The following is a 25706-nucleotide window of genomic DNA, read 5'->3' as shown; positions in this document are numbered from 1 at the left end:
AGGTGACCAAGTGTAACTCTCCCATCCTTGCAGCGCTCTGTGACCTTGTAAACCCTGGGGCTCCGTGGTGCAGCAGGAAGAGGGGTTGCTGTGTGAGTTGCACATGCTCTCCGTGCGTCCGTGGCCTTACATCTACCCCCGTAGAGTGCTAATCACTGCTAATGGGTCTGCGTCGTGGAGAGCGATTCCTGTCACGTGGTGAATTCTGAGTCATTTTTTGCCCTGCAGCTCACACTGAAAGGTGAGTAAAACTGCCGTCCTGCTGCGTCTGCAGGCCTTGATCCGCAACCCAAGGCAAGGGCTGACAAGGCGTGAGGTGCAGGCGTGGCTCTTGATGTCCTGTCCAGACACCAGGGAAATTTCATCAGCAGCGTCGTCTGGTTCCCTGAACGACATTTCCAGCTGATCCTGTGCCTAGCACCTTCCCCCTGGGTTTTCAGTGTTTCACAGAATTTGCCCATAGAGCAAAGGTGTTTTTTTGTTTTTGTTTCCATTTTTCTTTTCCTTTTAATAAAACATGCTCAATTAGCTTCCTTAGAAAAACCTCCCTCGGCCCTCTGATTGGGTGCCTGGCAGAGGAGGGACTGCTGTCAGCATGTCTGAGTTCCTGGAAGAGCTGAAGTGCAATAAAAATGACCCCAGGGAGCAATGGGCTTTCCGCAGAAACCGACAGGCTGGGGGAGGGCTGACTGAGACTGGATGGTTTTAAGAGTTCCTTTCCTTTCTGCAGCCTCACTGAAACATGGAGGGAGGGAAGGAGGGAGGGAGGGAGGGAGGGCGCTGCACACAGCTTTGACCACATCATTCAGCAGTAGGGTCTTCGTGCTTCTGCGGCATCGTGCTTGGCGAGGGCACCATGCCATCCTGCGCGTTTCTGTGTGCCGCAGGGCACCCTGCAGGTGCTGTCAATGTCTGTGTTATTTCTGGAGACCCAAATGCTCAACAGAGGATGCATCCACGCCTTACATAATAGATTTTTATCTCTACATCACGCTCCCAGTTGTACGATGTTTTCTTTCACTATTTTACTTGTAGTGCCTCCCTGCTTTTAAGGAAACAAACCTTGACTTGCAGATTTCGTAGCTGCAATTCGGTCTGTTCTTCAACTTGCACCTCAGTGCTGATCTGGTGACAGGGCCCATTATTATCTTTCCGGATCATTGTTATCCTGCAAACACTCTGGTATTTGCAGAGCTGCTTCAAGCCTGTATCTTCTTTTGTCTGAACCGAATGTCTTCAGCCTAGAGTTTGAGGGCATTCAGGGAAGAAGAGAGCAGGCGTCTGCTGTCCTTACAGTAGGGGCCTAAAGGAATTAACATCCAATGAAAAATCTGCCTATGATGCAATCTGGAAATAAAACAGCAGTGAAAATGAAATATCTAGAAGTTTCTTTCCACCCTAGCTTGCTTGCCTCTGAGTGCAAAGAAGACTTTCCTCTGGGTGTGCAGCCCGCGATCTGGGCATGCAGGGGAAGGTGCTCCTGCCTCAGCGCTCTCAAGCTGAAACCACCGTACAGGGAAATGTCTGCACCTGCTTTGCATGAGAGCAGGGCATGGTCACCACGTGCAGGGTAGCAGGAAGGCAACAAACTCCTGGAGCCTACAGCTTCAGCCCCCTGGAGCTCCGGAGCGGGTCTGTATCAAGAAGTCTGCGCCCTAAGGCAGCACGTGGATTCACGGTGTGCTCGCTGCTGTCCGTATCTTCCGCAGAGGCTGTGGCTGCTGTGCGGCACCAGTCCTCTGCAGCTCACAGTCAGTTTGATGTAACATAATGACTCGCTGGAATAATTTAATTGCCCCATGCCTGAAACCGAGACCAGAACCGTGAGGGACCTGGGTTCTGCTGCGCTCCCGCAGGTGCTGCCAGACTCTGAGCATGCCGAGCTATTGCCCTGGAACAAAAACAAGAGGAAGATCAAGTCCAAAATACGGAACCTCTGTTACAAAATATTCCTGCACCTTTCAAAGGAGGAAAAAAAATACTTTTTGAAGTGGAGCAGGTTGAGCACAATTAAAACATTCTCCTCCCAAGCTCCTTTGGTCTGCCGCAACAAGCTCTGGAGACTCAAAGAAAGTATACACATAACAAAGGTACTTAACATTTAACAGCTCAGGGAAGTGAAACTAATCAGATATGTTGTATGAAGACAGCAGGAGGGAAATGCTCTTTTGTAGCTGGTTTCTTTCCAAACAAATCATCTTAGTCATCTTCTGTCGAGCAAACACAGGGTGGAATACGTGTTTGCCCTAAGAAGGGTGTAGCTAGGATGTTAATCGTAACAGAATCCAACTTTCCATGAAAAGCTCATTAGCAGACGAGAGGCGTCAGGCCTGCTTGGGTATTGTAAAGTTTCACTGCACCTGCTGCACCCGGCTGAGCTCCCAAAGAGCAGTTGTGATCCACTGCGAACCCACAGGGGTGCGGCCAGCGGACGAGAGGTCTCCCCTGAGCATTTTTCAGCTGGGAGGGAAAGGAGCAAGGGAAGACCTCTGTGGTTATGAGCCCAAGAGACGGCTTCGCTTCCTGAGCTTGTAAAGCCAGGCTTAGCGACGTGTTTTTTTCCTCTGCGTGGGGATTCACAGATGATTTCCCCAGGGACGAGAGAAAGGATTGAGCTGAGCCCCTCGTGCACTCTCTGAGCCGCGCTGGTGGATTTGTCCCTTCCTGGCCTGCCGGGCAGAGAGGAGCTCGGGCCACCGCCAAGCCCGTCGTGCCTGGCTCTGCGGCCGCGCTGCAGCGGGAGCCAGCACGTCGCCTTTGTACAGAATGGCTTTGGGCCTGCCTTTCCCCACGCTGAGGTCACTTGCGTCGCTTTGTCCTCACGGCGGCGGCGCCGGACACCGGCCCCTTTGTGTGCTGGTTTCTCCAGAACTGTTTTGGAGGTTGTTTATCAACTGCGCCGTAGGAGACCCTTCAGGCTTGGGTAGAGCCGCATTCATTTGGACGATGGGCGTTTTGCCCACTGCTCGTAAAGGACGCTCCCGGCCAAAAGTGAGGCTGGGGCTCTGCAGGAGGCTTCCAGCTGAGGCTTTTGGTCCGAGCTCCTGCTGCAGGAAGGATGGGGAGACGCCTGACCCACACCATCCTCTCCAGGCCACCCCTGGGCACCCTTTACCCTGTGCCGTGGCGTGAAATCCACTGACCCGACCTGGAGCGCCATCATAGCCCTGCATCGTCTCTGGGGGCAAAGGATAGATCGGAGCACATCTCTGTCTCACGGGGTTTGGGATAAAGTGCAGGGGATTACTTTTAGCTTAAGATAGCACTGGGAGCTGCCTGATAACCAGAATAACTGGTTTAAATGAACACAGCTATGGTCTGTCTGTTTTGAATTTGATGCTGAAGAAATGACCTACTTTCTGCAGGGAGAGCTGTCATTTTAAAGCAAATGTTAAATTGTTACTTGGTAACTGTGTAGGTTTTGAAGTGCCTTTAATCGTCCCACTCCGTCCTCAGCTGCTGAGTTTTGTAGCTCCCTTTGTGTGTCTCGAGGTCAGGCTGGTCGCCGCTGATAGTTCTGTATCACTCAGATAGTTTCTGATGATGTGGAAACAGATCACCAGTGCTGGGAGCAGAAAGAAGGAATGACACGAAAATGCAGCTCATCCAGACACTTCTATCAAGTACCGCGGAGGAGATGCACATTCAGTCCTCGTGTCCTCAGCCTTTTGGTTTCTGTCTCCCCGCAGGATGCTTGAGGCAGCCGCAGAGAGGACACGCAGAGCCCTGACATCTCTCTGCCCCAGAAGAACAAAGGAGAAAATGTTTCTTATTTGCCCATTTTCGTTCTGTTCCCTGGAGGTGCACATTGTTCAGCTGAGAGAAACTGCAGCTGCTCTACAGCTGTAAAAAAAAAAACAACACGAGTTGCTAGAATTCATCATGTCAATAATCAAATTTCATTTTATTTTAAATCCAGAGACTTTTCTGTGCAGATTGCTGATGTCTTTTCATTTTGCTCTTCTGACTTTATTGCTTTGACTGTGCAGGTTTGCTAGTGTGCCCGTACCCCTATGCTTTCTTTGTTGCTGTTAGAGTAACACAGCCACCATTCTTTTTAGAGTACAGAGCAAGCTAGGAAGTATGTGTCTGCGGAGAAAGGCTTCAAAACACGTTTCTTGTTGGTTGTTAACTGAACCAGGACAGAAGAGATCCCTGCCAACACCTCAGCATACATTAATGACCCTAAGGTTTCGAAACTGGGCATGGAAGATGAACCTACATGAACAGTATGTGATTGCTGGGGTTCTGTCACCCCCACCCCTATGGACAGATGCAATTTTGGGGTGCCTTCTATAAAGAGCTGGGCTCTTTCTTTGGCAATGGTTCCAACTGGCTTGCATGCCTTAGTGCCAGAGATGGTAAAGGGCCTGCTTCATTCCCCTTTTCCTCTGGTTTATGCCACAACATAAAAATCTCATTTAACTCCAGCTCTCTTTGTGTCAAAATACCATCTCTACAAGGCAAAAGGTACATGAAAAAATCAATGTTTCCTGGCATAATTTGAAGTGCTTCTTCTGCAGGCTTTAATAAGCAACTCCATCCAAAACAACTCTGCTGCAGTGATTGTATCAGCCATAGTAGTGCTTGAGGGCAAGTGTAAAATAAATCAATTCCTTTATACTTTGTTTTCCTGAGATATTGTCTTTTGAGGTGCCCACCTTAGAAAGCAAACATACTGGAACAGCAAGGCACTGGACTTATTTAGATCTGTGGTTGGTCAAGGTAAACCCTGTGAGGAGTGTTGACCTCAGCTGGCTACGTCATCTCGTATTTGTTGGGTCATCACATGAGATAGCTGGCTACCTAGAATCAACCAGTGTCACGTAACATTTTTCATGAAATAATTTGTTTTGTCAATAACTTCAGATAGAGTTTTGAGAGCTTTCAGCTTCTGCTCCTGGAAGAATTAATGATGCTGGGTATAGGGCTCACTGTAGGATGTTTATTATTTACTGTAAGCCTTCGGGGTTTTAGTTTCACGTAAGTAATAGGCAGAAAAGGGATGCTAGTTGCTGCTGCTGTGGGAGTGGGAAGAGAGAATTAAGAAACAGCCTCTTTGACAGGTACCTCTTTTCCTTGCCCCAAGAACAAGATGATGTTTTGGCTCACAGGAAACCAGTTGTCTTTGGTTTGAGGAGCTCGTTGACAGCAGTGTTGCTCTTCCATCAGCTAATGCCTGAAGAAGAACTGTGGCAGATCGGTAGAGTGATAACAGGACAAAAGGAAAATACAAATAAACTACACATTTAACATTCAGAATGCCTGCTCATTGCCTCCTGCCAATGGGGTAAGAAGCATAAGCAAGATAATGTATTTATTTTTATTGTTTATTACTCAAGTAGGTCTGGATTGATAACGTGGGGCAGGGGTTGTCTGCTATAGTGGGCCATCTCCCTCTGAAGTCACCTCTCTTCCCTTCCGAAATGGAAAGGCACATTTCCCCTAGTTGTGACGGACCCTCCCTTTGAAACCACGATTGTTGTTTGTATGAAGAAGTCATGCCAGCATGATGTTCAAGGCATATTTTCTGTCAAAAGCTGCTAACATATCCAACGTTCAGAAACAAACAGGAGCCAGCATGTGACATTTCCACTGGCTACGCAGCTCCGCGCCATGCAAGGGACTTGTGACACTAATGCGAGCTGTTTTGTTTTCAGCTGTGTGCCAGATTTGCACCGTTCTGTGCACTACATGCTCGCCTCACCACGTAAGACAGGCCGTGCTATACAGGCAGGCAGGAGCGAGCTGAGGGACGTGGCAACAAACAGCCTTCACCTGCTGCCCCGAGCAGGAGGGCAGAGCTGTGTCCCTGCCAGGCCCACGGGGACACGCCTGCCCGAGCCCAGAGCCGAGCTGCGGGTTGTGGGCAGCCTGCGCGTGCCCCAGGAGCTCAGCCAGCAGATGGTGAGGATGAAGAGAGGTGAGCAGAACTAGCAGGCAGTGGGAGAAGCAGCAAGGCAGTCCGGTTTGTGTCATCTACGTGGTCTAGCCGGAAAGTGAAAAACGCAGCTATTCGCTTTGTACCAATCATTGACTCCTGCAGCAAAGTGTTTCCCCACTAAATAATGACCAAACTCTTCCTCCCTGCTAGCTTGCAGTATCCGGAGCGCTGAGGTGTTACGACATTTGCATGCTCTTGCTTGGAACAGCTGTTTGTGCATCCCCCTGAGTCAGCAGCCTGGCAGGTCACAGCAACCCCGTTCCTCGCTCCCGAGGATTTGATCAGCAGGAAAAGGTTCTGCATGCACAGGGAAGCCTTCAGTCTGTATTCTAGGAATGGAATGAGCCAGGCAGAGGCCCCATATTGGCCCCATATGCGGTCCACTCAGCCCCCAGCTGACCCAGCAGTTCTGCAGGGCTACGTGGCACAAGTTACTCCCAAAATGTTGCCCAGCACCTCTCAGCCAAGATTCTTTCGTAGCACAGGGTTGGGGCGAAAGGAATTAAAGAAGGGTGAATTGCAAAGAATCTTAGAAGAATTTAAATAGTATTCCAAAACCAAAGGCTTAGAAGTGGAGGAGGCATTTTCAGAACGTTGCAGAGATTTTCAACAAAGTTCCCTGGAAATACTGTTAAGTAGTGTTTTAGGCTTTTTGAGAATTACATTTTAATCTTAAAGTGCCTTTTTTGACTACTTAACCATTTCAGACAAGTGCAAACACATAGCATGTGCACTGTACAACATGTTTCTTCATATTTACAGGCTTGGAGGTAGTGTTTTGAACTCTGCCTCTGGAGTGTTTGGCAATGACTGCTATGACATTTGCATGATGGGAAGAGTTGTTGCCAAGTTGGGTAACTCTGACAAGTATAAACACAGCTCTGCCTTCTGTAAACTAGATTTCAAACCATATTGCTGTTCCGAGGAAGAGAAAGTCCTGACATTAAAGCATATGCAGTCTTTCTGATCAGCTATTAAATCTTTTCTTTGCTGGCTCACAATGAGTGTGCCTGTAAAGAGCAAACAGCCAGAAATGGTGGGGTGGGGTGGGGTGGCATGGCATGGCATGGGCATGGGCACATCTGGAGCTTAGCACTGTGTCTTGCTGTCTCTTTGTCACAAACATAACCCAGAGCTGTTGTTTTTAGGAGCTGTCATCACTGAAAGCCCGGTGTTAGCCGCTGTGAAATGAATTTGCTGAGATCAGTCAGGATTTGCCTGGTTTTCCATGGGCCGATGGTTGCATCCCAAACTGGCATTGCCAACGTACAGACTGGTGTAGTTGTAGTTGTAGGTGAATTCAAGAGAAGCCACCATGTATTTGTACAATGAGCTTGCTTTCTGCTTTCAGTGAAGAAATGCCCAGGCTGGGATTTTTGCTGGTGGGGCGGTGTGTAAGGAAGGCTTTTCTTGTATGACAAGCTGCACTTCAGCCTTTTAGTTTTCTGTACAATACTTTCTTCTAATGCCAAATTCATGTCAAAATTCCACCAAGGATAAAATCCTTGCTTGTAAAGCCTGGAATATCAAATGGACCAAATTCAGCCCTGAAGTAACTGAACTCCCATCACACTCAATGGGAAGTGAACCTGGGTTGAGCCCGTTTTGTTTTGCAGGTTTCTCAGGCAGGGCTGTGTCAGCGCGAGCAGCGCTGCTCCAACAGCTGCAATCAGGAAAGCTGCAGTACCTTCCAGAGCAAGGCAATCACATGATGGAGTTACGCAGGCTGCCAGGCTGGAGTCCAAGAAACTCAAGTCCTGGCTGAGCTCAGCCACCGATTTTTGGTTGACCAGCTCATCCTTTGTCCTTCCATCTGGCATATTTATATCAGAAATTTTTGTGAAATACCAAGTCTCTGATTATATGTTTGGACATTTGAATGCTGCAGTAGTCAGTATTACTTGAGTTCTCATTGTTACTGTAGTTGCATGGGGTACAAGAAAGCAAATGCCTTTCCTCTATAGATAAAGTGCTCTCAAATAACCATTTTTACAACTGCCATCATGTTCATGTTTGCAACTCAAATTGAAGCTGCTGCAATGTGCAGTTATACCACAGTTAGGAAGTAATGTCACTTCAGGAAAAAACCTTGCCAGTAAGGGCTGAGAAAGAGGAGCAAAAAGGGTGAGAGTAGTTCCTGATCCCAAAAGGAAAACCCTTTTCTGCAAAGCTAGAAAGGTCTGTGGGACTGGAAGCAGTTCTGACTGCATCCTTTACTCTGCTGGGGCAGGCTGCTTTCTTTGGTAGCTGTTTTTTTCTGTGCTTAAGCTTCTGAGATGGTGATTGTGTAGGGATGCAAGACCAGCTCCATGTGGTGCTGACCTGGAGCCCAGCAGCCCTTCCCCAGCTGTGACCAATACTGGGTGATTAAAAGGAAATCGTGAGGATTAGGCCACCAGTGGTTTGCAGTAAAATCTCCTTTTTCATCAAGTCTCGTCTTCATCTTTGATGAATGTTAGCTGAAGTTCTGAGGTTTTGTTGTATTCCTTTCTCTTTCCTAATCAAAAAGCCCTCCAAATTATTACATGAGCTGTTACGTTATTATGTAAAATCCAAACCATGGTTTCCTTATAGGGACCTGTTTCATAGTTTCCTTTGGAAGTTTATTGCCCAGGCTAACGGTGAAACTGTTAGAATGATTTTTCTTCTGTCGGGTGTATATTTTGCCTGCCAATAACCTCCTTGGAACAATATAATATTTTTTCAAAGAAATAAACAAAAACCTAATTCTTGCTAAAATTCAGAGCAGTATGTTTGTATACGCTCATCAATCTACGTGATGCCACCGGTGAAAGCCTCTAAGCTAATTTTATTCCTTGGCCCAGTTTGTCATTTTTCTTCAGGCTTGTTTTTTGATGTATAGCGGAGGTGACGACGGATGTCTGATTGATGTTGCAGCACTACGCCTGCTCCCAAAGGCCACTCTCCTTATTTGCTGGCACAGCGCATAGCACAAGCCACGCGATCGCCGTGCTCCACAGCAAGCCGAGTGGAAGATCGAAACGGGGCTCACATGAAACAGCATCAGCCTCCCTGCATTCCTGCTCCCCCACACTCTGGCACAGGTGCTTATTAAAATATATATATATGTAGGCAGGGCTGGGTGTGGGCAGAAAATTGACATGTCTCAAAGGAAATGAGTCTGAGTCTCAATGCGTTATCAATGCACTTAACGACTGCGCAGCCCTCTCCTTGCTGTCATGCCGTTAGGCAAGGCTGGTAGGACCGGGTTCTCCAGTCCTCCCTCTTAGAAATTCAATACTAGGCTGCTGAAAACCCAAAAAGCCAAAAGGATGAATATTTCTGCCCAAGGACAGGGCAGATCTCTTGAAGTAATGTCTCCTTTTTACCTTTGGCTAGATTATTTCATATGGAGCTGCCTAGTCGTGTGATTTTTTTCTTTCATTTTCATATGGATGATGGGAGGGGTTCACTGAAAAGGAGACGTCGGTGTTGTGACGATACTGCTGGGACTGAGTGAGCTGGAAGATGTTGCCTGGCATCCAGAGTTGCAGCTTTACCAGCGAGTGCTGCACCCCATGCTGCAGACCCTCCGATGGCCATAGGGGTGAGGATGAGGACACTGCATTTCCACAAGGATTGCAAGTGTTTCAGCAGCCGTTTGGGAGAGGCAGACGAGGGCTGTGACTAAGTGGCTTTTGACAGATTTGAACATGAAAAAATGATTGGGCAGGGCAGAAGAGCCATACAGACATTGTCCAGTTAATTTTGATTATAATTCTTGTAATTTCATAGATAGCAGATGAGCCTGACAATGGAATTTGGACTGGAAGTGCCTTGTATCAGTTTGACTGGTTTAAAGCACCTGACCATGTCTGTCGTAAGAGAATGACTTACACTGCTGATTCACTTTGGTTTTCTGCTGCTTCATCTGGCCTGTATGAAGGGAAGTTGTGCTCTTGGGAGGATCTCAGGAGAGGAATGGGATTCAGTACATTTGAGAGGCTAGGAACATGTGTATGTGAGCGGCTTATTTTTCCCTTGCATGTGTTGCTGATTCAGAAAGCTGATTATTTCAGAGAGCAAATGTTACCATATGTGCCTGACGAACTGCAGGGTGTTGCTGCTCTGGCAGCGAGCCACGCTAGCATGGTTTCAGTCATGGGCTGGGATTTCTATTCCCTGTGCTATCAGTCTGCTTTTCAGGCTCTCGGCAAGGGCTCCACATCCCCATGCCTATCTGTAGACAGAAACTGCAAAAGAAGAGAGAATCCAACCCAACCGCCCTGCAGTGAGCACACCATGCAGGCGCTGCCGGGAGAGGTGTCGCAGCCGTACTTCAGTGACTAGAAAGGTCAGTCTGCATTTCCACGAATGTCCCTATTTCCAGAGGTGTGCAACTCAACGGTAAAAATCAGTTCAGTCTGCACGGAGGTTTGGCACAGGAGTTCTCAGAAAATGAACCTGTTTGCTCTAACAAAATGTGCTGAAGATGCAGGAGTGGGAGTTGTTAAGATAACAGCAGTAAAACCACGTGTGATTGCTGTTCTGTATGGGCTTGACTCATGCCCATCATTTCTTCCTTGAACCTGTGGAAAGGGAGCAACAGGGGTTCATAGATGTAGGAAGGGTTTCATATATGTAGTTTAGCCCAGCTAAGAAATGAATAAATCACTGAATAATGCATCAGCAATGCTGCATCTTTCTTTTCAGTATTTTCTGGGTTTTTTCAAGTACCCTTTAAAACGAAGGTGCAGCTTTTCATTCCTTTTGGTTTTGTTTTGTTTTTTTTTTTTTTCTCCCCCCTCTACCTCACTTTCCACATTTCCCATAAAAGCAAGAGGGACATGATTGTTTTTGTTTAATGACCTAAACCCGAGCAGGATGTTCCGTTTGCCAGCATTTCCTGGTCGGTGAGCGATGATGAGGGTCTGGAAACAATGGTTGCTGATGAGGCCAGCCCCATAACCAGCCCGGGAAGGACAGCACGTGCATCGGGAATACGTGAAAGCAACAGCTTGAACTTTGAACTGGATTCAGAAAGGGAGAATGATGGAGAGGGGCTAAGTGAGATTTCCTTTTTTTTCCTGAGCATGTTTTATTGTTTGCACTGGCTGAGAGCTCACTGTGCCTTGCCCCTGGCAGGCAGAGGGGTTGTGGCATGGGCATCTCTCCTGGGCAAGGAGTGCAGAGGGGCGAGTGTGGGGCATGGGATGGCAGCGGGGTTCCCCCAGCACACATCCTCCGTCTGGCAGCGCCAGGCAGGTGGGGTGGCCTCTGTGCCACTGCAGGGCAGATCCAGCTCCCCAGTCCCTGCCCACAGGGAGAGACCGAGGCCCAGCGGCCGCAGGACGTGGGCAAAACGCTGATGCCATGAGTCTCCCATCCAAAGCATGGTCTGCGCCTGCTGAACTCCTCTTTCAACACGACCATGAGCAGAGTTTTTCTTTGGGGCCAACGTCAAGCCTGCTGTAAACAAATTGCCAAACTTCCAGTTACGTTCCATCTCCTTTCCCCTAGATTGTAATGGTTTTCTATGGCACACAGAAGCGACACAAAAAGCGTTCCTGTGTCTTTGTACATTGTTTTAAAAATGTTCCTTCGTCCCTTGGTAGCATGGGACTTGGGGTCTGCCACTGCTCATCTGTGTGCAGTAGAAACGAGGCCCACACCGCTGTTGATTTTGGTGTTAACTCTCCCAGTATCTGAAGGGCTTTTCTTTTTGATGAGGGTTTTTGTGTCTTGTTAGGAAAAAAATGGTCAAGACTTTGCCCAGTCTTCTTGGCGAGGATTTTTGTGACTAGCAAGTGAATTCATCCACCAGGATTTTACCAAAGACTGTTACATCAATTGGCTTTAAAATATATTTAAAATGTTTATTTAAAATCCAAGTCAAATGATTTTTAACAAACTGTCTCAAGATAGAAGAAACTGACTTTTTGGAGTAACTGTATTGTTTATTCTTTGTATTGCAGTAGCACCTAGAGAACCCTATTGTGCTAGATGCGGTACGAACATACAAGAGAGGTGGTCCCTGCCCAGATGAGCTTACAGCCTTCAGCTTAGCCCCTGCACTGCCCTGCTGGTGGATTTACCAGGCATTCATTCTCCTTACGTGCTTCTGCCGGCCTGGCCGGACCCTCCTGGGGCAACAAGGCCAAACCTGCAAGCTTGATTTCCTCATTACCCCCAGCAGAGGAAAGATCAAGTAGGAGGGAAGTTTAGAGCTGAACTACTTGCCCTTTCCTGCTGTACAACTCTCAAACTGAGCTTTAACATGCTGCAGATACCAAGGCTGTGGCCAAGCCATGCGGGCTTCCTGAGATCACTGCTGCTCCTTGAAGAGCGGTGGTTTCCTTGTTCCCAGTGTCCTCAGGCAGACAGAGGTGTTTGGATAAAAGGAAGCCTTTTCAGTGGTTTATGTTATATATTATTTTTAAAAATGTTTTGTTTTGCCTTTTCAGTCCTCATTCAGTGCCTTCTCATGGTTGCTGCCGTATGGGGCAAGGGGGGAAGGATACAATAAAAAGCAAACCTGACATCACACGCTGTCAATCATCGAAGTATCAAAAACAAAGCTTTCAAGAGCACAAACTTGTATAAATGGGGGAGAAGGGGGTGGGAAAAGGACACTGACTAAGCACATCAGGCCATCTTGTTCCTTTGGGCGGCTTTGACTTAGGGTGGAAGGAACTCCACGCACCGTTTGAGCTTGTCCCCTGGGTCACCATCCCATCCTTCCTCACCTCCTCTCTCAGCCCTCAGGTACAGCTGGGATTTGTCTCCTCTGAGTTACAGAGCCTTAGAGAGAGTCCCTCGGAGGGCTGAACAAGGCATCCTTCAATCAGTTCATGCCTCGCGAGGGCATGGGGTCTTGGGAGCAAAATAAGCCAAAGAATAATTTCTCTAGTCTGGTCTGTTCCCCTCTCTACTCTCACTCAGTGGCATGGACTGGCTTCTCCAGGCTGGGGAGGTAACAGGATCATGCAAATGAAGGAGAAGGAGCAACCTCTCTGTCTGTACTTGTTTTGGGGTAGGTCCCATCTGCTCTTTGTCCCTCCCATCTGTAAAAGAGCAAGGGAGAGCCATTGTGCTTCATTTGCAGGGGTGTGAAAAGGATGGGGTATGAGAATTAAACCCAGAGCAAAAAAATCTGTTTAAAGATAACAAACATGCAAGTCTGAGAAAGGGAGAAGAGAGGTCTGGACCTTGGCAGAGAGAGAAGTTAAATTGTGGTTTCCAGTGTGTGCTAGAACATCGCTCTGATTGAAGCCACATGGCTTGTGAATAATGCTGGCAGAAGCAGAGCAACTGGCAGTCTGGCATTGTGTTCGCAGGGGGGAAGGACAGCTCTTTCTGCTGAGGTGCGTGCAACTTCTTCTCCCCCCTCAAATAAATAAATAAATATCCTGAAGCTGTGTGTCACCGGTGCAGCTCAGCAGAGCCGTCTCTGAGCCCCTGGTCAAGGAGACACTGTTCCTGCCCCATGTCTCGCGAGGCAAGGGCAGGATCAGGGACACGAGCCAAATGCAGAGTGCTCTGAAACCAAATCCTTCTGCCTGCAAATAAGAAAGTTGGCTTTCTGATTGCTTGTTTCTAAATGTTGTGTCACAAACTTCCTTTTGAGATGGAGAGGATGGAAAAATGGGATGAGTGCTCCCTGGCCCAAGCTCAGCACCCAGAATCTCCGCTTCGAGTCCTCAAGGAAGAAAGGCTTCCTCCGAGAAGCCTCCCCTCCCCAAATTATGACCCAGCGTGCATCTTTTGGAGGTACACAAGCTGCTACTGATGTGCTTCGAGGTTACGATACCCAGCCCCCTGTAGCTAAGAAAGAAAGAAAATATTTTGTACAATGTAGAGGTGGGTCTAGATGCAATCATCTGAATCCCACATAGCCGACAAGTCTGCGGGAGCTTGGATGTGGACTCCGGTGACCTGTTACAAGGCAGGCTCAAACACATACTGTTTGGGTGTAAATCCAAATCCAAATTCCCACAGATTTTTGGCTGCCAGTTGTCTGGGAGCCTTTAATCTATCTCTAATTCCACAAAAGAAAAAGAAACGAAACAAAACAAAACAAAAAAAAAAACAATAAAGTAAAAGGTGCTTTTAAAATACCATGAGGAGAGAAACTGCCATGGAAATAAATAGCGAAAATAACAAGGTTAACATCTCCGGGGTCACAGCAACTCTGAAATTCAAGTAGTGTGCACATGCCTACAGCACTTTCTCACAGCCGCTGTGGGCGCAGCCTGAGGTTCAGAGCTTGGATTGTGTCCCATTGTTCACTGAAACAACCAACTCCTCCCTGGTGCTGGAATGGATGTAGAGAGAAGGGGAGAGGAAAGGCGGACGCAGTCTCTGCTGATCATCAGCTCTTCGCCGTGCCCACCCGATGCCGCGCGGTAGCGGGCCAAGGGCACGTCAGAGTTCTCTCATTCCTGCTCCCGTCTGTCGTGCCTGAGACGCAGCGGCCGCGCTTCAGAGCTGGAAAGGGTATTGCTTCAGGTAGTCCCCCATCCGCCTGGGCAGAGGGAGCTGGTCCACTGCGGCCGTGGACTTGTTAATCCGTAGCCGGCACAGGTGCTGCAGGCTGGGGATGGTGTCTTTGCGGCCCAGCGGCCGGATGAGTTTCAAGTGTACTGCTGCTGCTGCCATCTCTTTCTGCATGGGAGGTAGAGGAGACGGAGGCGGGTAGGGAGCCTCGCTCTTGCTTTCCGTTGTGCAGGACATGACGTAATGCTGGATGAGGCTGACCACGTCTGGGAAGGCCAGGATACGAGGTTTGGACAGGTAGTTGGAGTCCAGCCGGAATTTGCTGTCAGTGTACTCGATGCGCACGTTGGTGGGACCTCGATTCGTCTTGACAGAGAGTGTGAACAGGTAGCTGGGGTGGGTGCTGTCCCGCACCAGGAAGGTGCCCTCCGGCATCTTCTGGAGATGCTGCTTGGCCTCGCTGGCTGTGATGGATCCCCAGTACCAACCTGGAAAAGCATCCCAAAAAGAACTTGTTAGGAAAAGAAAGTCTCAAAGGACGGGCGGTGCATTTAGGAAAGCCTTGAAGCCTGCTAAGTTCAGGGCCTGGAAAGTAACCAGGTGCAGACTTTGTAAGACCATCAGGAAAGACAGCAGTGTGGAGTGCCAAGGGTTTCCCACCCATGCTGGGGCTTGGGTGGGGGGTGAGTGCTTTTGCACCTACAGGAGTTTACAGAGAAAGAGGGGCTTCTCTGTTCTTTCTCTGGATACAGTTAAAAGAGAAAGATTTTGCTTAAGTTAGTAATAAATTACTTCATGCTGAGTTTGCAGAGAATGAAAATACTATTGCTGCACCCACATCTGGCAGCTGTGCCTGTGACAAGACCCAGCTCCTATCTGAGTGGGACCAGGAGATCCCTCTTGGAGCTCCGACCATGGAGCTGACTCCCTGCTCCCCCCTATCCCCACGGCTTTGTGAGCTGCCCCTTACCAGATTCCCGCAGGTAGGAGAAGGTTTTCGCGATGCAGAGAAGGTCTTCTTCGGGGTCTCGCGTCTGAGGTGGGTTGTTGTCTGGAACCGGTGCTGCAAAGGCAGGCGCAGACTCCTCCTGGAAGGCTGTGACTGGGAGAGGCTGCATGATCTGCTCCGGCAGATCCACCGCAATGCCCCTGAGTGACAGTCGCCTGATCTTCTCCTCCGCCAGCAAAGGATGAGGTCTGAAACAAAGGGCATACTGTGCTGTTTTTCCTCGCCTTGAAAGAGGTTGCGATGAGTGTTCAGAGCGTGCTACGTTGTGCCACAGCGTGTTCTGCTCTACAAACAGACCTTCAGGACCAGTAGGTGTCAGACTGGCAAGGGGGAGAATGACACAGCTGAAGAGCCCTAAGAAAGGACAGACGCTGGCTTCTTTCTCCTTGGAAGAGGTGGCCTATCTTGCAATTTGGGTTGATAGGAAATCTGATGGTTTAGATGCTGCCTTTTAATATCTAGTTTCAGAGGCAATGAGGTTCACAGCAGCATTCCAGCTCCACTTACATCATTATGGAGTTGGAACATTTCTTTTTCTGTCAGTGGGTTTATTAGTCATTTACTGTTCTATAATTAGAAGCAGAAGTGGCAACAGCCTGGGTTTTGTCCTACCCGCTCTCTACTGAAGGTTGACCCCATCTTAAATGTGCCTGTTAGAACTAAGGGTGAGCTGATCTGCTAGCAGAGTAACGGGAATACTCGCTCTCACCAAGCCCCTACACTCACAGACCTGGCATTCAAGGGCACAAAGGAGATCTCAGCGCGACCGTGATCCCTGCAGGATTACAGCAGCAGGAGGTTCCGCCACGGCCGGGCTGCTACGAGCAGCACTCTCCAAGCGTTAGCGTGGCTAACAGCAGGCAGTGGCTTCGTGCCCCTGGAGCCCTGGTGGGTGCCAGGCGCTGCTCTGCAGCAAGGCAGAGCTCCAGGGACAGGGGTGGGTGCCCCGGAGTTCTCCGTGCCCAGCCAAGCTCCTGAGCAAAAGCATGGGACTCTGTCTTCTCCTTGAAGCTCTTTGCCTTCTTATGTTCTTCTCCCTGTTCTGCTGCACGTCCTGTGTTACAGCCCCCACGCTCTCACTTGCTTAAGGCATTCTTTCAGACACTCCGAACAAAAGAAGGATGAGTTTCCAGAGAAATGCAACACAGTCCTCCACGCGAGGCTGTCCCAGCACCACAGGAACCAATGGGGACTACAGAGGCGGCCGCCACCTCCACCCACATCGCTGCAGAGGAGGGGAGGAGATTCCAAAGTTGTAAGCTTTTCCCTTCCCCTCTTCTCCTCCTCTGTGCTTTATAGAAACAGATACACTTTAGGTACCCATGCAGAAGTGCTGTAAACTGATCTTCACCTGATCACCACCAAGTCCCAGAGATGGGACTGGGAACCAGAAGAAGGGATTTGGGAGAAAAGTAGGCTGGATAGAGCCTGAAAATGATTTCATGATGATTTGAGAGTGAGAGCCAGTCCGCTCCGTGAGCCTGTGTTTCTAATAAAACCATGTAGGTTTGGAGTAAGGCTTTTGTAAGCCAATGGTAAAAATTAATCTACAAAGAGTGACTCTTGCCCACGTAATACATGGCAAAACCCCACTGTTCTGCTGGGCCTTATAAAAGAACCTTCTTCCTTTTTGCCATGTGTCAAACCGTGTTCCAGAAGCAGGGCATCTACTGCTTCTGCATGGCATTTAATCCTCACGTAGTAATTTCTATTTATGGCTAGGAAGCCAAATGTGATTGCTGTCCCTTATCTCCACCGGGCACCCTTGGCCACCAGGAGCGCGTTTGCAGTTGTGTTGGCAGCACGGTGGATCTGAACACACCCTGGTACCTGGCACCAGCTGCTGGGAAACCTCAGCTCTCTTTTAAGTCTCACCTGAGCTGCCTTTGCGGGTGACGAGGGCTGCATTTTACAGATACTTAGATGTCTCCCTCTTAACGTGATGGTCTTCACGAATGTCACCTGCGCTCCTGGGGAAAGGAGATTCCCAGTTCTCCGTTCCCCTGTTTGGAGCAGGGAGGGCTGCAGGCCGGGTCCCTCCCTGCACCGAGCCCACGGTGGGAGCTGGCACTGTGCCGTGTGGTGGGCACACGGGGCTGCTGGCAGGGCAGCATCTCACAGGCGTGCTGCTCTCTGCCCGTTCACAGAGCTGCCAGAGACTGAGTTACTCAGAGCCCGTCCCGCAGCCCTCGCTGCCCGCTCTCTCCCCCAAAGCTGCGTACTGCAGGCCAAGTTCCAACGCTCTCCTCACTTCGTTTCGCCTGGAAAGTTTTTTCTGGCCTACCCATTGGGAAACCATTTCCCACACAAAGAAAGGTTTTCTTGTTCCAGGCACGGAACTGCTCTTTTTTTTTGTCTTTCTATAAACCTGCTTTGGAGAGGCGATTAGGAATCGGCTAGGTGACTGGGACGGGGCAGGAGAGATAGCAAGGCTACGTGGGGAGATACACTCCAGTTTCATTGCAGAAAGCCATTAATTCCAGTCTGTGTCCAAAAGACACATCAGCTGCATGTATTTTCCAGTAGGCTTCTTTTCCAGAGCCACTGGTCACCCCTCTGAAGGAGGACCCATGTGTGCAAGGAGACAAGGCTTCCCTATGCTCTTTGCTACCTGAAGCTGAAGGAGCCGCAGCCTTGGGCAGTCCCAGAGGAGATTCTTCCACTGCAGCCAGGGAAGGACCAAGCTAATGCTCCTATTTTCCTTCCACATGCCCACCTTCTACCCCTGTCCACCCCTACAAAAGGAATCACAAAGGAGCTTGGTGGAACACAGGGGGGATAAAAAATTCACCCAGACCAGGAGGTCTTAAGCGACTCAAAGTAGTCTGAAGAAAAAAGAGCTGCTGCTGTGAGCTAGCAGAGCAGCTCCAAGCACAGGAAAGGGAGGGCAGAGGGATCAGGGAGTAATGGCTGACTACGGCGTTTATGGAGAGGGGTACAGCCAGAAGGAAAGCACATTTGCAAGAGGGACAAGAAGAGTTTGCTGGCATAAGGACGTGTTGAATGAAGTCTGCTGACATGATAAAGTCAGCCCTTTACTAGGGACAGAGTGAGTATTTGAACATAAATAGCACTCGTAAGAAAGAGAGGAGAGATGCACGCAAGATCAGCATGAATTGTTAGTACAACAGCTGCGATGAGGAGGAAAACAAACGTAAAAGGTTTGGCAGCTCTGGCTGGTACGCTGTGTGGAGTCTCGAGAGAAACAGCAAATGAACTTCCAGTGCTTTGGCAATTAGTGCTTCAAAAAGCTTTGGAAAGCCAAGAAAGTTCAAGAGAATAGATAAGTCTGATACCATTTAGTGTTAGCTTTGCAGTTACTTTGCTGATAAGTCCTTTGTAGCACAGTACAAGTAGTACAAGAAAAAGTGAGTAGAGCTGCTCTGCTTTCTGTGAGCCACGTCCCAAAACTCCCATGGGAGCCTGGTCTGACCAGGGGGGAGAGTATGGAGGCTGGGAGATGTGAAATCCTGTAGGGCAGTGAAAATGGAACAATAAATGCTCACAAAGAGGATATGAAGAGACAGCCATCTACACATCTGGCTATGTAACATGCTCTTGGTGGGAGATGGGAAGCAGTAGCTCCAGCACATTAACCCTGGGGGGAAGCTTCAGATAAGGGTTTCACAAAGCATAAGCTGAAAAATGAATTTCCATTGCCGTGGCTGCAGGAACTGCAGCAGTACACTGAAAATGAGAGCAAAAATGAGCAAAGGAAAACCCACTCGAGTAGTAGGAAAGTATTGGTAAGCACGAGCTCCGTTGGTCTACGGAACGGATTTGGGGGGAAAGTGGCAGAAAAGTCCCCGTGCTTTAGTCATTTAGAGCGGACAAGGGAAATGCGGTGACTGAGGAAAATCCGCTGCGGGCAGCAGGGGTGGGCAGCACGGGCATTTCGGCTCAGACCGGAGCAAACGCCGGCACTTCCCAAGCACACAGCGTGTGTGAGGGCGCGGGGTGACTCCTGCAGCCCAGGTACTCACACAGGCTGGTGACCATGAGCCAAGCGGATCCTACGGACACCAAAGGGCCGACACGGCGCTGCCGGAGCCCGGTACCAAAGAAGGGGCTTTGCCGCTTCCTATTTTACTGAACCCATATATCTGTGATGTTACTGTGTATGTGCCTCCTCTGGCTTTCCTGTTGGCAGCGTGCTGTGTGTGGGGAAGTCTGTGTATATGCACTTACATTTAACACCACACAGAAAAAGCAACAGAGAAAGGAAACCATGTGTTCAGCAGAAATATTTACTTAGGAGCAGACATGGAGGTCTGAACTCCGGGGACAGTTCTCCCCGCGGGCAGCGTCAGAGAGCCCGGACGGTCTGGGTCTGCATCCCCGCGGGTGCTACGCACAGCGCACCAGACAGCGCCCGGGGTTTTACTGATTTTGACTCCCCAAAAGACTGGGAATACCGAGTAACTTTTCAGCAACAGAAAGCAGAGAAATCAGGAATACTTCATGGCTGCATGGTTTTGGCCACGGAACCTCCAAGGCAGACATACAGGACCCACACAGAACTCAGTGCTTGGCCAGCCTAAGTCGTCCCCATCCCATTGTAATGTCACACAGAGAAAACCACCCCGGGGAGCCTACGAATCCTACAAGGATCCCTCTATGGCTTTTAAAAGAAGGCTGCATGGTGTCTTACCCCTGAACACAGAGGATCATGTCACTCCTGGACCAAGGGAAAAGCATTAAGTCTTCAGGAAGGTGGCAAATGCTTTCTCCTCTTTCTTCTCGTCCTCCTTGGCTCCTTTTCCTTTGCTTCCCAGACGGACCAAGCTCTTTCCAGCCTCGGGTCCGGGCTTCCCAGGAGGAGGCAGCGGGCACGTCCCGGCCCTGCTTCAGCCCCGCGTCGGCTTGGCGGGGGACTCGGCGGGGCGGTGGAGAAGAGCGAGTTCTCGTGCCGCTTTCCAGAAAGCAGCAACGGCAAAGTTTTAAAAATAACCAGAGAAAAGGGAGACTGCGTCCGTCTGGAGAGGACCTGATCTTCCTCCGAAGCAGCCTCTTAGGAGAAAATGATAATATTCAGAGCACGCTGAAATAATAATAAATAGGTAGGAATAAATAGCCTCTCCCCGAATGCATGGGAGAGGGGAGCCGGGAGAGCAGCAACCTGCTTGTTCACGGACTCCAGAAGTAATGAAGCTCCGAGAAAGAAAAAAAAAAAAAAAAGAGAAGGAAAAAAAAAACCTACTAAGTAATCTTTTGTTTGCCCCTTTTAATCTGTTCCAGGAAGTGAGGGATTCCTGGAATCGCATTGTATTCGCATCACTCTTCCGATATCAACCACGCGAAAAAAAAAAAAAAAAAAAAGAGAAAAGGAAAAAAAAAAAAAGAAAGAAAGAAACCAGCCCCCTTCCCCCCCCCCGGCAGGTATAAATAGCCGCGAGCGGAGCGGGCGCGCTGCTGGCAGTGCCGGGGCTGCGGCTGGGGGGCGAGGAGCGGAGCGGGGAGAGAAGAGAGGAGAGGAGAGGGGCCGGGCTGAGCTGAGCTGATCTGGGCCGAGCCGGGCTGTGTTGGGCCGGGCCGTGTTGGGCCGGGCCGGGCCGGGCGCGTGTTCGCGGAAACGCCTTTGATCCATTTCCAAGAACTTTCCAGGAACGCGGGGCCGCCGCGCCGGGCGCTGCCAATGGGCGCCGCCGCCGCCCCCGCCCGCCGCATGCGCGGGGCTGAGGCAGAGCCCGGGCGGCTTCGGGCACCGTAAGGCCCCGCTCCGGCCCCGCTCCGGCCCCGCTCCGGCCCCGCCGCCTCCTCCTCGGCCTCGGGGAGCTCCGGGACCCTCCGTGGGACCGGGGAAAGCCGCGAGAAAATCGGCAACCGCGGCACGCAGCCGAGAGACGGCTTCATACCCCCCACCACCACCCTCCCCCCGGGCTGTCCAGAGCTGGCAGAGGCTGGCTGGGCAAAATGGGGTGGAAATAGCGCGTTTGGGGTTGTTGGAGGGGTTGGGTTTACACGCAGCACCGGGTCTTGCTTCCCTGCCACAAATGGGCAGGTTCCTCGCCTGCTGGAGGGGGGAAGAAGTGTGCCAGGGGTGCTGCTGGGCACCAGTTGTGTGGGGCTGTAGGGAGAGGGGTCTCCTCCTGGGTGGGCATCAGCCCCTGACAGCCTTTTGCTCCTGCCCTTCATCGGTGTTGGGCGCTGTGGCAGCAGGGAGATGCTCTCAGAGGGGTGAGGGCACCCCAGGGGTGTTGGCACACAGGTCCCCTCAGCCAGTTCGCTTCTGCTCCCACCGCGGGCTGCGGCTCACCCTGCACCTGGGCGTACGTAAAGCCATGGTGGAGTGAGGGGACAGCGGGCCTGGAAGATGACCATTAAAAAAAAAAAAAGCAGCTAATGTGTATGAGAATTAGTGAAAGGAGCTTTCATCTTAACCAGAAACGTTTTAGGGGCCTACCTCAAAAAATGGGTCTAGCTAATGCCTGGCTGGTTTTACCTACAAAGTCAGTATCACTGACCGCCTAGAAGTCAGGACTCAGCAGCACTTCAGCACTCTGCCTCTTTTCGGTGCTCTGTGTGAGAGCTTTGCCTCTCGCCGCTGTTCTGCATGTCACGGGAATGCCCGAGGTGGGAGGCAGGACAGTGTGCGGGCCTTGCCAGTGCCCTGGGCTTCTGCAGCTGGGCACAGGGAATAGAAATCGTTGCCATCCCAACAAATGAGTTCCTTGCACCCAGTTTATACCGATCCAAGTGGCTCCCAAGGTTTCAGATTTGAGGAGTGAGGACAAGGCAAAAGCAGCTACAAGCGGTATTGTTGGGTGATAGGACTTGGTTATCAAAGATTTCAAGGAAAGCTCACAACGAAGTCACCGAGGCAAGAAAGTCCAGAGCTGGTGAACCACAGGTAGTCCCCTCGGAACGTTCCCAGCACAACAGCACCATCTACTGCTGAGCCCTGCTGCAGGAGCCAGCCGGCCACGGTCCCCTCTTCGCTGCGGTCAGTGCGGCTCCCTCAGGTTGCCATCATCCTGCAGAATTGGTGTAAATGAAAATTACATCCAAAAATCGTAATTCTAGAGCAAGATCTGTGTGTCTGGGGACTAGATTTACCTCTTATTATAAACTTGTACGTGGGAGACGAAAAGAAATTTGCCCCTCTGTCCGTAAAGCCATCTCTATCCCGTGCTTACCTGTATTATAAAGTAAACAGCATGTAAGCGAGCAAATAGCAATAATAAACATCTATTCCCCATTTAAATGTACCATCTCACAATCTGGGTAGGGCCCACCAATTTTTCTTGAATCAGCAGCACACAAGAGGGTGATGAGCTTGCTATTGTGCTTTGGATTTCCGAAGCCAGTGTGGAGCAAGGGCACTCCAGGTGGTGGGCGAGCCGTGCCGTGAGTATGGGACATGCAGAAGCAGAACGTGCAGGACAACAGCGGACCTTATTCAGAGCTACAAGGAAATACCTTGGTACTACTGTAAGCATCTCACCACATTTGTTGTCCCTAGGCTTGCTGGCATGCAGTGACCTAGAAAACAATCACAGTGTGGCATTTGTTAGGAGCTTCTGTGCTTGTATCAAATGCTGTGGCTCTGAAAAAAAAAAAAAAAAAAAAAAAGCATCTAGTGATCTAGGTGGGCACCCCAGGGCTGTCAGACAATGCCATTATACCCCTTGGTTGAGGATCCCCCTCAGTGAAAGAGATATTCATTGCCTGTGCTCCACTGCAGCAGAAAATGAAACACTGTCTTCTGTAGACAGATTTGAAGATTTATGATGTTTTAGATTTATGGTACGTCTAGAAAGAAAAAAAAAAAAAAAAACAAGAAAAAAAAAGTATTTTCTTCTTTTTTTTAATCTCTCTGCTGAAATAGAGTTGTCCAACTGGCATCTCTATCTCTCTCCATAGATAAGCCATGTCTGAGTGCTGCTGTTGCTCTAGAGATCTCTAGACAGCAACCCTTAGTGGAGGAGCAGGGATGGAGCCTCCCAAACCTTCTCACCAACCAAGACAAGTTATCTGTAAGAAGGTGTCTGGTTCCAGGATTATAAAATAAATTGTCCTACCCTCGTCTGTATTTCTCTAGAAATATCCCTCTGCTGAGGGATACGTGTGCTGACAGGAAGCTCCCTGAGGAACTAAGGCAGGTATTAGGACACGTCCTGCAGATTGTATGAGGCTGGTGGTCTTCACAGAATCATAGAATGGCTTGGGTTGGGAGGGACCTCAAAGATTTTTCCAACCTCCTGCCATAGGCAGGGACGCCACCCACCAGATCAGGTTGCTCAGGGTCTCGTCCACCCTGGCCTTGATGCCTCTGGGGATGGAGCATCCACAGCTTCTCTGGGCAGCCTGTGCCAGTGGCTCACCACCCTCTGAGGGAAGAATTTCCTCCTAACCTCTAATCTAAATCTCCCCTCTTTCAGTTTAAAACCATTCCCCCTTGTCCTGTCATTATCCGACTGAGCAAAGAGATGCTCCCCATCTTTTTTTTCAGTCCCCTTCAAGTACTGAAAGGTTGCAATCAGGTCAACCCAGAGGCACCTCTTCTTCAGACTGAACATCCCTGGCTCTCTCAGCCTTTCTTCACAGGAGAGCTGATGCAGCCTCTGATCAGCTTTGTGGCCCTCCTCTGGACCCGCTCTAACAGCCCCACATCCTTCTCGTGCTGGGGGCCCCAGGCCTGGACGCAGCACTGCAGGTGGGGCCTCAGGAGGGCAGAGCAGAGGGGGACAATCACCTCCCTCCCCTGCTGGCCGCTCCTTGTGACACAGCCCGGGATGCAGTTGCCCTTCTGGGCTGCAGGTGCTCACTGCTGGCTCATGTCCAGCTTCTCATCCACCAGAACCCCCAAGTCCTTCTCTGCAGGGCTGCTCTCAATGGGTTCTTCTCCCAGTCTGTCCTGTCTGGGATTGACCCAGCCCAGATGCAGCACCTTGCACTTGGCCTTGTTGAACCTCATTAGGTTCATGCGGGCCCACTTCTCAAGTTTGTCCCAGTCCCTTTGGATGTCATCCCTTCCTTCTGGTTTATCAACCACACCACTCGGCTTGGTGCCAGCTGCAAACATGCTTAGGGTGCACTCAGTCCCACTGTCCATGTCGTTGGTAAAGGTATTAAACAGCACTGGTCCCAGGGCAGACCCCTGAGGGACACCACTCATCACCAGCCTCCACCTGGACACAGAGCCATTGACACCACTCTCTGGGTGCCACCTTCAAGCCAACTCCTTATCCACTGAATGGTCCACCCAGAAAATCCATCTCTCTCCAATTTGGAGACCAGGATGTCATGTGGGGCCACACCAGAGGCCTAGCAGAAGTCCAGGCAGATGACATTGGTTGGTCTTAGCTTGCCGACTGATGCAGTCACTCCATCACAGAAGGCCACCAGAGTGGTCAGCCACGATTTGCCCTTGGTGAAGCCATGCTGGCTGCCTCGGGTCACCTCTTTGTCCTGCATATGCCTTGACATATTGAGACATCCTTTTCCTTCACTAGCAGCTGGCTCATAGCTAGAGTTTGTAATTTTGCTTAGAAAGCATATTATAAGCTCAGGTGACAACAAAGCATGTTGAGAACAAGGAGTTGTTCTAGTTTACTGGTCACAAAGCATCAGGTTAACGTCACTGCCTGTGAAATAGCTCTGTAAACCTGGTCTTTTCTCAGCAGCAGAGAGAAAGGAGCCAAACTGATGTTTTTTTTTTCTAATTATATGGGTAATAGCAATTATTTCAGTTTCTGGTTTGTTATTGTTATTGGTCTTATTTTTCTTCTTCTTTTCAATAAGTCTGCAGCAGACACTGCCAGAACAAAACTGAAGGATGGGGGGAAAAAACATGTATATAGTCTCTGTTCCAGAGCACTGTGTACGTGACAGACTAAACTAAAGATCATATAGAAGTGTCTTTTCTTCTCCCACGTATCACAATATTGTTCTATAGAGCTTTCCTTTCCTTCTTTTAATATCACAGACACAGCAGTTTTTGAAGAACATCCTGAGAAATTTAATAAGGCTGCTGCAACCTCCCAATCAGGCAAAGCTGTGTCCTCACTTCAACCTGACAATACAGAGCGTTTTCTCTTCGGTGACATCTATATAATGCATCCCAGAGAGTGGATTTTTCATAACACAGGGAAAAAAAATACAGCTGTTACTCCGGGGAAGCAGTGTTTCAGAAAAAAAAAAAAAAAAGTCACTATATTTTCAGTTGATGGTGGCATTTTCTTTATTGCCATTGATATTGATCTCCACGAGACATTGCTATCAAAGGACTAGCCCCCATACAAATCACTTTTGTCTCTGAATAAACTCCGATAACTCTAGCATTCAGATAAGTAT

At 49.6% G+C, this 25706-nt stretch overlaps 3 protein-coding genes across 5 annotated transcripts in view; 2 read left to right on the top strand and 1 right to left on the bottom strand.

Moving 5' to 3' along the window:
• LOC311442295 (uncharacterized protein) overlaps positions 1–12604 on the top strand; it is a 62586-nt gene extending 49982 nt beyond the window's left edge. The window contains exons 3-4 of one of the 3 annotated variants that reach the window (XM_084531317.1): positions 8843–9009; positions 9305–12604. In XM_084531317.1, coding sequence (XP_084387443.1) covers positions 8843–9009; positions 9305–9336 — 199 coding nt within the window. In that variant the 3' untranslated portion in view covers positions 9337–12604. Of the gene's footprint in view, positions 1–33; positions 5260–8842; positions 9010–9304 lie in introns of those variants that run through there. The other 2 variants (XM_084531316.1, XR_014696548.1) reach the window with 2 other exon arrangements.
• MAPKAPK3 (MAPK activated protein kinase 3) overlaps positions 1–25706 on the top strand; it is an 89023-nt gene that overhangs the window by 10035 nt on the left and 53282 nt on the right. The gene's annotated exons all lie outside the window — the stretch shown is intronic.
• CISH (cytokine inducible SH2 containing protein) lies at positions 13998–20910 on the bottom strand. The gene is made up of 3 exons (XM_084531315.1): positions 20062–20910; positions 15372–15598; positions 13998–14889 (listed from the first exon to the last, which is right to left on the bottom strand). The coding sequence occupies exons 1-3, from the start codon at positions 20106–20108 to the stop codon at positions 14387–14389; spliced, it is 777 nt and encodes a 258-aa protein (XP_084387441.1). The 5' UTR covers positions 20109–20910; the 3' UTR covers positions 13998–14386.

The sequence above is a fragment of the Aythya ferina genome (assembly GCF_964211825.1).
Source record: "Aythya ferina genome assembly, chromosome: 10".
NCBI classification, from domain to species: Eukaryota; Metazoa; Chordata; class Aves; order Anseriformes; family Anatidae; genus Aythya; species Aythya ferina.
The sequence above is the reverse complement of the archived record's forward strand: the minus strand, read 5'-3'. Positions and strand labels throughout refer to the sequence as shown.

Bases quoted from the DNA above. Each gene is read 5' to 3' on its own strand.
- CISH (XM_084531315.1), bottom strand. From the start codon at position 20,108: ATGCTTTTCCCTTGGTCCAGGAGTGACATGATCCTCTGTGTTCAGGG. The intron at 15,599-20,061 runs GTAAGACACCAT...CCTTTGTTTCAG, and splicing joins ATGATCCTCTGTGTTCAGGG to ACCTCATCCTTTGCTGGCGG. The intron at 14,890-15,371 runs GTAAGGGGCAGC...ATGCTTTTCCAG, and splicing joins CTCCTACCTGCGGGAATCTG to GTTGGTACTGGGGATCCATC.